The sequence below is a fragment of the Notechis scutatus genome, chromosome 4, assembly GCF_049901735.1.
Source record: "Notechis scutatus isolate UNSWTSFEM ecotype Mainland chromosome 4, rNotScu1.2, whole genome shotgun sequence".
In the NCBI taxonomy this organism is placed as follows: Eukaryota; Metazoa; Chordata; class Lepidosauria; order Squamata; family Elapidae; genus Notechis; species Notechis scutatus.
This window is the reverse complement of record NC_142012.1, coordinates 164,477,247-164,489,760: the sequence shown is the minus strand read 5'-3', so window position 1 is coordinate 164,489,760 and position 12,514 is coordinate 164,477,247. Positions and strand designations below refer to the sequence as shown.

General features: G+C 35.8%; 1 protein-coding gene across 1 annotated transcript in view; it reads left to right on the top strand.

Moving 5' to 3' along the window:
* Window positions 1-447: 447 nt before the first annotated feature.
* LOC148131016 (cytochrome P450 2C8-like) overlaps window positions 448-12,514 on the top strand; it is a 33,294-nt gene continuing 21,227 nt past the window's right edge. Inside the window, exons 1-4 of the mRNA XM_087962586.1 lie at window positions 448-702; window positions 6,324-6,486; window positions 7,722-7,871; window positions 10,951-11,111. Of these exons, the coding sequence (XP_087818712.1) occupies window positions 529-702; window positions 6,324-6,486; window positions 7,722-7,871; window positions 10,951-11,111 (648 nt within the window). The 5' untranslated portion in view covers window positions 448-528. The remainder of the gene's footprint in view (window positions 703-6,323; window positions 6,487-7,721; window positions 7,872-10,950; window positions 11,112-12,514) is intronic.

The following is a 12,514-nucleotide window of genomic DNA, read 5'->3' as shown; positions in this document are numbered from 1 at the left end:
TTGATGGTGGAGGCGCTGAGTTTCTGCCTCTCTGAGTTTCTACTTCTCTTTTAGGGGAAATATTCTGCCTTTTTAGTATATCATAAAATGTTTCATTTTTCTAGGGAGGGTTATAACTTCCAACAGTGACAAGATAGCCCCAGGTCCAATCCTTGAGGGGCTGTTGGAGAGAGGAGGAGAGGGGGTTCAAGCTATTCTCCAAAGCACCTGAAAGGCCAGACAAGGAATAATGGATGGAAACTGATCAAGCAGAGAGATTCCAGCTAGAAATAAGAAGCCATAGTGGTGTAAGAGAAGTTATCTAGGGTTTGTTCCATTTAACCTTACAACATAATTTGCTGAACCAGATCCCAAGAAGAAAATGCCCCGAGATGCAGAATGGGAAGCAGATTTGCCAAAAGAGGCAGGGCAAATTTAAATCCTCTGGGTAGATCCTGCCCATGGGAACAAAATTGGAAAAGCAAAAGGATTTTGCAGGCAAAAGTCTAACCACAGAGCAGACAGACTCCTTGGAGAAGCTGCACAGAAATGCTGGTACTAAGCTCAATTTCCCTCACTTTCCTCCTCTGCCTCCTGGTTGTCCAACTGGTAAGGCTGCAGGTTCGGAGAAGGGACTACCCACCTGGACCGACCCCTCTGCCTTTCATCGGATGCTTATGGCACCCCAAATTTTTTCAATTTAGCCGGGAACTCTTGACAGAGGTAAGAATTTTCTATCCCTTTCACCAGCTGATTAACTCGGATCAAAAAAAATGAAGTATTGAACTGCCATTTGTCAGAAATGGTGTAGGGTCTCTTGCTTGGGTGAGAGGGGTTGGACTAGATGACCTACAAGGTCTCCCTCCAACTCTGTTAATCTGTTATTGTTAGGGGAGAGATGTGCCGATACATATCAAAGCAAAGAAATGAAGGTATGGAAGATGGCCCTTCAGAAGTAGATACAGGTAGTCCTTGACTTAACACAGTTCATTCATGATCAAAATTCAGATGTTTGGCAACAATACAAGTAACAACAGAACAGAACAATACAGATAACAACATAACAGAATAATACAGGTAACAACAGAACAGAACAATACAGATAACAACAAAACAGAACAATACAGGTAACAACAAAACAGAACAATATAGGTAACAACAGAACAGAACAATACAGGTAACGACAGAACAGAACAATATAGGTAACAACAGGATAGAATAATACAGGTAACAACAGAACAATACAGATAACAACAAAACAGATCAATACAAATAACAACAAAACAGAACAATGCAGGTAACAACAGAACAGAACAATATAGGTAACAACAGAACAGAACAATATAGGTATAAACAGAATAGAATAATACAGGTAACAACAAAACAGAACAACACAGATAACAATAAAACAGAACAATACAGGTAACAACAAAACAGAACAATGCAGGTAACAACAGAACAAAACAATATAGGGGACTTCCAGTTTTGCCAGGCTTCGGAAGCGGCGGGTTTCGCGATCTCTGCGATCTCGCCGCGCTAGCCGTTCTTGGTTCCTCCGACCCAGACGGGTTTGAGGATAAGGTTGCCCGTAGAGGCAACCGAAGACAGGAGGATCCGGACAGGGGGTTGGGGTGTTCGCAGACCCCTTCCCCACCCGGCACAACCTCCTTTTCTCAAGTCGGTCCAGCGGCGTTTCATACCCTGAAATCTAAGATTTGTTTTTTTTTTCGAAAGATACTTTGTTTCCAGAAGAGATTTGCAAGCGGCGAGTGAAAGTTTTCAAAGTGAAAGTTTACTCTCCTTCCACATGGAACTAACAAATGAATGCTGAAAATACTACTATTCTATAAAAGGTAAAAATTCAAAGCTTCTTGTTATAAATGGGAAGGGAGAGGACAAAAGGAAAATTTATACTAAGATTTTGTTGAAGGAGATGCCTGGAAGATTCTAGAGATTGGAAGTTAAGAATTTAAAATACAGACTGGCCTTTTTTCCTTTGCAACTGATTTTAACCCAGGAAGAAGGGAAGAACTTTGTGCTTTGTTTGGATTGTTTGGTGATTTTGGGACTTTGGGAATTGTTTTAAGCTTGGAAATATCTTTGGCTGTTTTAAGAAGAAGAAGAAGAGGATTTACAATGACTTTATCTGCTGATGAACTGAGAGAGGAATATGGCAAAATAAAGAAAGACGATGTGGGAGAAATTTTTTGCTTTTTAGAAATGGCGCTTGCTACTTATCAGCAAATACAACAACTGATGGAAGAAGAAGAAGAAGAAGAAGCCATCTTTAACAAACCCACAGAGTTGCTTAAGAAAGGAAGGAGAAAGAGAGGAAAAAGAAGGATATAAGACTTAAAAAATATCTAAGAAAGAGAAAAATAAGATGCAAAATCAATATAAGGCTAGAAAGCAAAAGGAAAGAGAAATACAACAGAGAGGGGAAGTTAAGGGGGTAAAAAGACCAGATGGGATAAGACAGGGAGGAAGAAGGGGGAAAAGGCCATGAGGGTATGAAACAAGATGTGAAAAAGAAATGGTTTTTAGGGATAAAGGGTAATATAATTTTGTTTTAAAAGGATTCTGCAAGGTACATAAGATAGTATTGTTGTATTTGTATTAGAAATAGAAAATTATAATTTTATAAGACTTGAGTAAAGACTAAAATATTAAAGGTTTAATAATGGTAGAATTTAAGATTTAATAAAATATTAAAAGGAAGGTTTAAAATACTTAGTTTAAATATAGATTTTAATTGACTATTGTGTGGATGTTAGTATGAATATATTATTGTAATATTTGTTTTTAAAATAGATAATTGGAATGTTATGAGATTTAATGTTTAATTATATATATAATTATGTTATGGATTTACTATTTTCTTTTTTGTAAGTAGTATGTACTAAGCAGAATCAGATAGGAAACTTGGAGTTACCTTAAATGTTAATTTAGAGGTGCGATAGAAAGGCATCATACTTTGATTTGTGATTTCAGGAGAAATTCTTTTATTTTATTATGGGGAATGAGATAAATAGACAATTGGAAAACAATGGACAAAGGATAGAAATATAATGATTTAAATTAAGATAATAAACAAAATAGAATTAAGAAGAGTGGAAAGCGGGGAGAAGTTATAAAGAAGATACAGAATGGTAATTAAGATAGGTAATGGCATATAAGATGAATATGAATTTAATTGAAGTCCATACAAAGAGAGGTAATCCGGGGCCAAGCTACTTTTTGAAAAAGAAGTTTTACTTTATGTGTTTTGTGTGTGTATGTCTACGTGATTCAATAAAACCTTGGAGGAAAGCGGGAGGAGAATAATTGTAAACAAGACAGAGGGAAATATGAATAGGATGATTAAATTTAAAGAGAAGAAATGAGAGTGTTAAAAGATATTTAAGTAGAAATGGGATATATTAAAATTACACTGTATAAAATATTGTATTATCTGCCTTGTAAAAATTTATAAGGGAAAGAGGTTTAATGTTTACAAGGTTTATGTTTTGTTTGTCTTTAAAAACTAATAAAATTTGTTTAAAAAAAAAAGAACAAAACAATATAGGTAACAACAGAACAGAACAATACAAGTTAGTCCTTGACTTACAAGAGTTCATTTAGTGACCGTTCAAAATTAAGATGGCATTGAAAAATGTGACCTATGACCATTTTTCACAGTTACGATTTTTGCAGCATCCCCATGATCACATGTTCAAAATCCAATTGTTTGGCAACTGGTTCGTATTTACGACCGTTGCCATGTCCCCAAGGTTATGTGATCCTCTTTTGCGACCTTCCGACATGCCAAGTGCATGGGGGAAGCCAGGTTCATTTAACAACCGTGGGTCTAACTTATCAACGGCAGCGACTCTCTTAACAACCGTGGCCAGAAAAGTGATGAAAGAGGCCAAAAGGCCATTTAAAAAGTTGTCTCACTTCACAATAGAATTGTCGGGCTCAATTGTGGTCATAAGTCGAGGCCCTGCCATTTATTGCTAAGTGGCATTGTGGCTTTTGTGTTGTAGCCAAAAGAATGGGAGGATCAAATCTATTTTTCTTTTTTGTAAGAGCTACTCTTTGCGCTCACCGTGTTTTCTAATTGGACAAATCTTGATCTTTTTTGATCATGCAATAATAGCCACACACAAAAGAAAACTTGAGATAATTTTTTTAGCAATTTCTGTTGGTCCTCTTCCAACATCAATATCTCTGGTCATTTTGTACACTGAAACATGTGCAATATGTGCTATAATAGGGAAATCGGTAAGAGTAAAAAGGTACCCCCACTGCAGTGGTGGTATGCTACCGGTTTGGCCCAGTTCGCCTGAACTGGTAGTAAAATAAAAGCCACGACAGCCTCCTGCAGTCCTCTGCTGTATTGACTGCTAATAGCAACAGTCTGTCTGTGATTCCAGAGCCCTCCTAGGCTAGAGGCCTGGTATCAAAAAAGAATAGAATAGAATAGAATAGAATAGAATAGAATAGAATAGAATAGAATAGAATAGAATAGAATAGAATAGAATAGAATCTGAGTTGGAAGGTCTCTTAGAGGCCTTCTAGTCCAGGCTCAGACAGGAAACCCTATATAACCTATGATCTGGATTATTGAAGGCCATCAAGGTTAATGGTTAATAAGGGAGTCAAAAGCTATCTCAGAAGAACATGGGGGCAAACTTTTTCCAGTTGCCAAAAAAAAGGAGGTCCATTTGTTGGACCATTTATTGAGAGCAACGAAGGACTCTCGACAGGCCTGCCTTGCCTTGACCACCTGGGCCATAAAATAAGTGTGAAAAACCCTCATACTTTTTTCAATGCTGTTGTAACTTTGACTGGTCACGAAATGAATGGTTGTTAGTTGCGGACTACCTGCATTCTGTTTAGGGTGCAGGAAAGAGGCCCCGGGATCGCCTGGTGTCCTATTTGCCAACTCTGTTCTGCTGTCTGTACCTAGAAGGCTTAAAGCTGGAGTAACCAAAGGTTACTCTACATGCCACTTACTCACAGTTTGCCGAACCAGATGTAACTTTAACATCCGGTTTGCCCGAACCGGTCTGAACTGGTCGAATCCCACCACTGCTTTATTTATTTTATGCCTGTTAACTATTTTTGATGCTTGCTGATGTCTAATAAAGAAACATCCTTTTTTTCCTGCTAACTAAAGGGAGTGCCATTTTCACTTCCTCTGCTCTGAATGTAAGGATGACTTGGTATTGGGCTGGGTGCAAATTAAACGTCACCCACAACTTTCCAGCAACATTGAAAATCTCCTTATTACACTTAACTTTGTTCACAACACAGGCCACATTTTTTTAAAAAAATACCATGCTTTTTCTCCCTGCTTTCTTTTTAAAAAATGATTTAACTGAATGAAATCTTTCAGAGAATTGAAAAGTTTGCACACTCCCTTGTGTATTGTTGTTTAACTTAATAAAGATGTTATTTAGTGTGCAGACCAAGCAGATTTATTTATTTATTTATCATTTTTGCAGCACCACCCATCTCATCTAAAATCTCCGGGATAACACTGGACAGTGGACAAATGTTATTTTTTCTGGGAACAGGAATAGAGTCCACCTTATCAGTTTCCTCCTCCTCCTCCTCCTCCTCGCAAACCCCACCCCCTTCCAGAACTGATAATGTTACCTAGTTGGGTACTGAAATGTCTTCAAGAAAACAACTAACCTTAGAGAGTACCAAGGACTCTACAGTCCTCCTCCTCCTCCTCCTCCTTCTCCTCCAAACTCCTCTCCCTTCTAACACTGATAATGTTCCCTAGTTGGGCAATGAAATGCCTGCAAGAAAGCAACCAAGCTCAGAGAGCACCAAGAACCCCGCAGTCCTCCTCTATCTCCCCCCCTCTCCTATCTGTAATGAATCTAATGAATTTAAGCTTTTATTCAAATGAAAATAAATTATATAGTCACCAAGAATCTTAAAGACCGTGTCACAGGGGTTGGGCTGCTGGGGGTTCACAGGGGTTTGGGAGAGCCCCTCGCTAAGATTCTGTGCAGTTTGGAGAACCCCCAAATCCCCACTCCTGGCTGGCTCCACCCCTCCTCTCCCCTCCCCTCCCCGGAGTCTTCACGTGGCCTGTTTTGGATGCAGGTAAATGCAGGGCGCACATAGAGGCTCAGGGAGGGCAAAAAACAGGCTTCCTGGAAGTTGAGGAAGGCCAGAAATGAGCCCATTTCTGGCTTCCAGAGAGCCTCCGGAGCCCGGGGAGGGTAAAAACACCCCCCACACCAATCATGGTGCAGGAGGCCGACTAGGACACGCCCACCCAGAAACAGGGTAGAGAACCCTTTTGCTAAAATATATGACCGTGTGGGATTGTTTTCTAACAGATGTCCAAGATCTATGGGAATATCTTCACATTGTGGTTCGGGCCCTACCCTGTGATTATATTACATGGCTTCCAAGCTGTGAAGGAGGGTCTCACCACCCACCCTGAAGATGTTTCTGGCCGGCCTCTGCTCCCCCTTTTCAAAGTAGTGGCAAACAACAAAGGTAAGAACGATCAACTTTCTTCAGATGTGGGCACAGGAGGCAGGACAATGTTCACTTCTTTGGTGTCACCTTTGTCGTGGTTCTGCTAGTCCTCTACTTACAACCACATTTGGGACTGGAACTTTTGTTGCTAAGCAAGGAGGTCGTCTAGTGAGTTACCCCTGACTTTGCCGCCCCTTTTTGCCACGGTCATGAAGTGAATCCAGCTTCCCCTATTGGCTTTGCTTGTCAGAAGCTGGCTGGGAAAGTCACAGATTTTCATCACGTGACCCCAGGATGCTGCAAACCATTGTAAATACATCCCAGTTGCCAAGCACCCAAATGTTGTTCATGTTAGCATGACACTGAGGAGTGGTCCTAACTAAGTCACTTTTCTCAGCATTGTCATAATTTCAAATGGTTATTAAAGGAATTGTCATAAATCGGGAACTACCTGTACAGTGGCAATACACAAAGTAACTTCAGTCTGTAACTTCAATAAACTCTCAATTTTATCCATAAGGAAATTGCCATTTTCCCCCCTGGAAAATTATTGGCCCCTTTTTTAAAACAACGATGTTGAACTAGAATAATTGTTTCATAGGGATAATTCACAAAAATTAGAGTGACGTTAATGTTCCTTTCTTTGGTTTAATAAGAATTTACATCTTTAAATATTGACATACCCAGCATATGTATAAATCTTCCAGGAGTTTGAACCTCCATGGAAGAAGATGTAGAGCTGCAAATTTAATGTTAAGGAAATTGACCCGCTATGTCTCCCTTAATTCTCTTGTCCCCTTTTATTTATTCCTAGTTTATTTAGCCTTCCTGTTTTATGATACTGTTTCCTAGTAACTCCAAAGCCCATGCTGCCCACTTGGCAGAATTGGACTTCCAGTTTCAGAGGCAGCTTTACATTACAGATGTGATCAGCCATGGTAGCGCAGTCTTTAGAATGCAGTATGGCAGGTTAATTCTGCTGACTGTCAGCAGTTCGATCCTGGCCAGCTCCAGGTTAACTCAGCCATACATCCTTCTGAAGTCGGTAAAATGAGAACCCAGATTGTTGGGGGCAAGAGGCTGGCTCTGTAAAACTGCTCAGAGTAAAGCATGGTGAAGCGGTATATAAATCTAAGTGCTATTGCTGTTTTGATCACAATATTCTGAGAAAGGTACTGTATTTTGCCCTTCTGTCAGTTCCAAAGATTTGAATAAGGCCAATAATCTGTTGTCCGGTGGTTCTGTGTCATCAGGAATCACACTTTCCTCGGGCCAGAACTGGAAGCATCAAAGACGATTTTCAATGGCGACTCTGAAGACCCTGGGCATGGGAAAGAGCGCTCTGGTGTATCAGATCGAAGAGGAAGCCCAGAGTTTGGTGGAAGTGTTCAGGAAAACTGAAGGTATTGCTATGGAGGCGAGTGCCTTTATCTTTTGGCTGGAAACCTGTATTTTCTTATTTGTTTTAATTTTCCAAAATGTAAAAGCTATGACAAAGAAGACAGGCGGAAGTCATATTTTATTTTATTTATTTTATTTTATTTTATTTTATTTTATTTTATTTTATTTTATTTTATTTTATTTTATTTTATTTTATTTTATTTTATTTTATTTTATTTTATTATTTTATTTTATTTTATTTTATTTTATTTTATTTTATTTTATTTTATTTTATTTTATTTTATTTTATTTTATTATTTTATTTTATTTATATTATTTTATTTTATTTTATTTTATTATTTTATTTTATTTATATTATTTTATTAATTTATTTTATTTTATTTTATTTTATTTTATTATTTTATTTTATTATTTTATTTTATTATTATTTTATTTTATTTTATTTTATTAATTTATTTTATTTTATTTTATTATTTTATTTTATTTTATTTTATTAATTTATTTTATTTTATTTTATTATTTTATTTTATTTTATTATTTTATTTTATTTTATTTTATTATTTTATTTTATTTTATTTTATTATTTTATTTTATTATTTTATTTTATTATTATTTTATTTTATTTTATTTATATTATTTTATTAATTTATTTTATTTTATTTTATTATTTTATTTTATTTTATTATTTTATTTTATTATTATTTTATTTTATTTTATTTTATTTTATTATTTTATTTTATTTTATTTTATTTTATTTTATTTTATTTTATTTTATTTTATTTTTTTTATTTTTATTATTTTTATTTATATTTTATTTTATTTTATTTTATTTTATTATTTTATTTTATTTTATTTTATTATTTTATTTTATTTTATTAATTTATTTTATTTTATTTTATTATTTTATTTTATTTTATTTTATTTTATTATTTTATTTTATTTATATTATTTTATTAATTTATTTTATTTTATTTTATTATTTTATTTTATTTTATTATTTTATTTTATTTATATTATTTTATTTTATTTTATTTTATTATTTTATTTTTTTATTTTATTTTATTTTATTTTATTTTATTTTATTTTATTTTATTTTATTTTATTTTATTTTATTATTTTATTTTATTTTATTTTATTTTATTTTATTTTAATTTTATTTTATTTTATTATTTTATTTTATTTTATTATTTTATTTTATTTTATTTTATTATTTTATTTTATTTTATTTTATTTTATTTTATTTTAATTTTATTTTATTTTATTATTTTATTTTATTTTATTTATTTTATTTTATTTTATTTATTTTATTATTATTTTATTTTATTTTATTATTTTATTTTATTATTTTATTTTATTATTATTTTATTTTATTTTATTATTTTATTTTATTTATATTATTTTATTATTTTATTTTATTTTATTTTATTTTATTTTATTTTATTTTATTTTATTTTATTATTTTATTATTTTATTTTATTTTATTTTATTTTATTTTATTTTATTTTATTTTATTATTTTATTTTATTTTATTATTATTTTATTTTATTTTATTTTATTTTATTTTATTTTATTTGATTTTATTATTTTATTTTATTTTATTTTATTTTATTTTATTTTATTTTATTTTATTTTATTTTATTTTATTTTATTTTATTTTATTTTATTTTATTTTATTATTTATTTGATTTGTCAGTTGCTTACAAGATAATAGGAATAAGTATAAACACGAGTAAGAATACAGGAAATGGGTACAAATAAATGGGTACAATAGGACAGGGACGGTAGGCATGATGGTGCACTTATGCACGCCCCTTACATATCTCTTAGGGATGGGGTGAGGACAATAGTGGATGGTTTGAGGTTAAAGGAGTAGGGGGCCGTCTCCCTATATATACTGGTAGGGAGGTTGGCTGTGTTGTTATTTCTTGATTGGTTGATGGAGTTGATGTTTGCAGATTGGCTGGCTTTTTCTTAAGAACATGTGTGGCTTAGGTATTGGCTAAGTGTCTATCAGCCTCCTGTGTTGTAATGACCTGGGTAATGCCAGAAACACGGTTTCCTAGTTGCTAGATGTTGCTAGATGTTCCGATGTTCGATGTTGGTTGGTTTGCATTTTTCCCTATTGACTGTTGCTGATCGTCGTTCTTCTTGGATTGCTGTGAGTCTGTTTACTGAACTGTTTATGATACTGGACTTTGTTATTTGGATTATCACTGGACTGAAAACTTTGGACTTTGATTAACCGTTTACTGGAAGTAAAACCTACATTTTACTATTCAGTGTATCTGTATGCTGGTTGTGTGTTATTCAACATCACTCTCACTACGCTTCTCTGAGAGCACTCATTCTCCTAATGGGGAATACTTCAACAAACAGCTAATGTGATTTAATTATTTGTATTGTGTTTGAATTTTTTCCTGCCTCATGGTTACTTTTTCTATCTGGGGAGGGGGTCTTCCTTCACTGCTTTAGTGGTTTCTGGTACTGTCCTTTTGGGATGTACTTCCAAGAAGCAGGATGCTTGGCACTGATTTTTTTTACTGCCTTTCAGGGGGGCATGTGACCTTTCCTTGAATCTAGATGATTTCCTTAGGATATCTTGTGAGATGAGTGAGACCAGCTGGTATCTTTAAGTGGTGCAAATGGATCTAAGGATTGCTTCTCCTGGGTGTGCCCTTTCTGATAAGCTTAAATGACCTCTCTGCTAAAGGGTTTCACTTTATGAGCAAGAGTTGGCTGTTGATAGTTATCATTGCATTTTAACTATTTTAATTTTTTAAGATGCTCTTGCACCCTGCCTGATTTGTAACTCCGGGTTGCAGGTCTTTTTAATCTCATTATTGGTACTTGCCTATCCAGCTGGTCATTAGGGCAGAGAACAGGTTATTCAATTATTTGAATCCCACCCCTGATTTCCATCCATTGCTTCTTATCCTGCCTTCAGGGTTGACCGCCTCTTCTTTGTGGCAACCCCTCAAGGACAAGAAGATGCTATTGTGTCATTCTTAGTCTTTCTCCACAGGCCCTATGCAATCTTTGCAAGAGGCATGCCAGTCACCGAGTCCCTCTTTCTCTTTGCAGGAAAACCCATGAATCCTTCTTTCGCCCTGAACCTCGCGGTTTCCAACGTGATTTGTGCGCTCGTCTTTGGCCATCGTTTCTCCACAGAAGACGAGACTTTTCATCACCTGCTGGAAGCCATTGAGAAGATTTTCAATGCCCCTGACAGTGTCGCGAGTAACGTGAGCTGATCCCTTCTTTCCTTTTTCACAGGAGAATCAAAATGTTACAGTCACTGAAGAGGCTTAGAGGTTGTGGGTCAAAAAAAAACCTGCAATGGGTACTAAAGGCTAGCCGGGAAGCAGGCCTATCTGCAGCGAGAGGAGTCCCCCCCAAAATCAAAATGGCAGCCATGACGGTGCAATGAAAAACCCAGCCCCCTGTTTTGTGGGTCACACAGATGTGAAAGGGATTAAATTGTGGTGATAGCCATATTTCTCATCCTATCCTTGCCGAGTGAGATTGGTTGGGTTTCCCGTACAGATCGTCCTTGAATTACGACCATAATGGAGCCAGCCCATCATTGTTGTCACTTGTGTTGGTCGTAAAACTCTTCGTGTTGTTTATAAAATTGTGTAACCAATCATCTGCAGAGATTCTCAGTCATCCAGGTCATGGTTGTCTCAGAGGTGCTTGTTCAGGAGGCAACTGTGAAGCAGGACCAATTAAGGCATATAAAATATGGACATTATAGTAAACTAGGTCATAGGTTAGAACTAACTTACAGGTCACATTTACTTCTGTATTTTGTTTGTTGCGAAATTAAGGAACTTATATTTTAAGGAAGTAAAGCTCTGCTTCTCTTGCAACTAAGGATGGGAATGGAAAATTACTGTTGGTGTAAGATAACAGAATAAGCAAGAAAACAAAATTATCATATCCTCTTTTGTGTTCCTGCCGTAACACAGGATATTGCATTTATCTGTCCTAAGATGCGTGTATAATCAGTTGACCGTAATTTGTGAAAGTGTTAAAGGTAAACGCCCAGACCTATGATGAGGTCATTCTGGGTATAAAGAAACCACCCCAGATGCAGCTGGGTGTTCAGAATTTGTCATGCTAATACTCTGAACGTATTGCGCAATAAACCTGATTTCCTCCACCTTGTTCGTGGTCTTGAGTCCTGTCTCCGATATATGATTTGCTGCTACATTCGATGGCGACCGCGGCAGGACTGAAGGGGCCCTGAGGCCCTCTGGAGGAGTCCATCCCGACTGCCAGAGTATCGGTGAGTTGTGGGGAACATCCCAGGCGCCATCGGACCTTTGAATCCGAGGGACTTCCTTAGACTTCTGTTCCCTGGCATCGGCGATCAGCACCTCCAAGAACCACTGCTGAAGGGTAAGAGGAACAGGACTGGGGGCTGGCCAGCTGTGAAGAAGGAAGATGCCTGCAGGCAAGTATTGGATTGGGAAAATAATCCCTCCCTATAAGCAGGGAGGGAGGAGAGGACTGATCACCCTCTCTTAAAAGGTAAGGTGGGTGGAATTGTCAGGCCTGATTGTGAAGAAAGACTACTGCAGTTCCCTTTGGTGACTGTGAGTGTCCAGCACCATGGGTCAGTAGAAAGCGAGTGGCGCCTGCA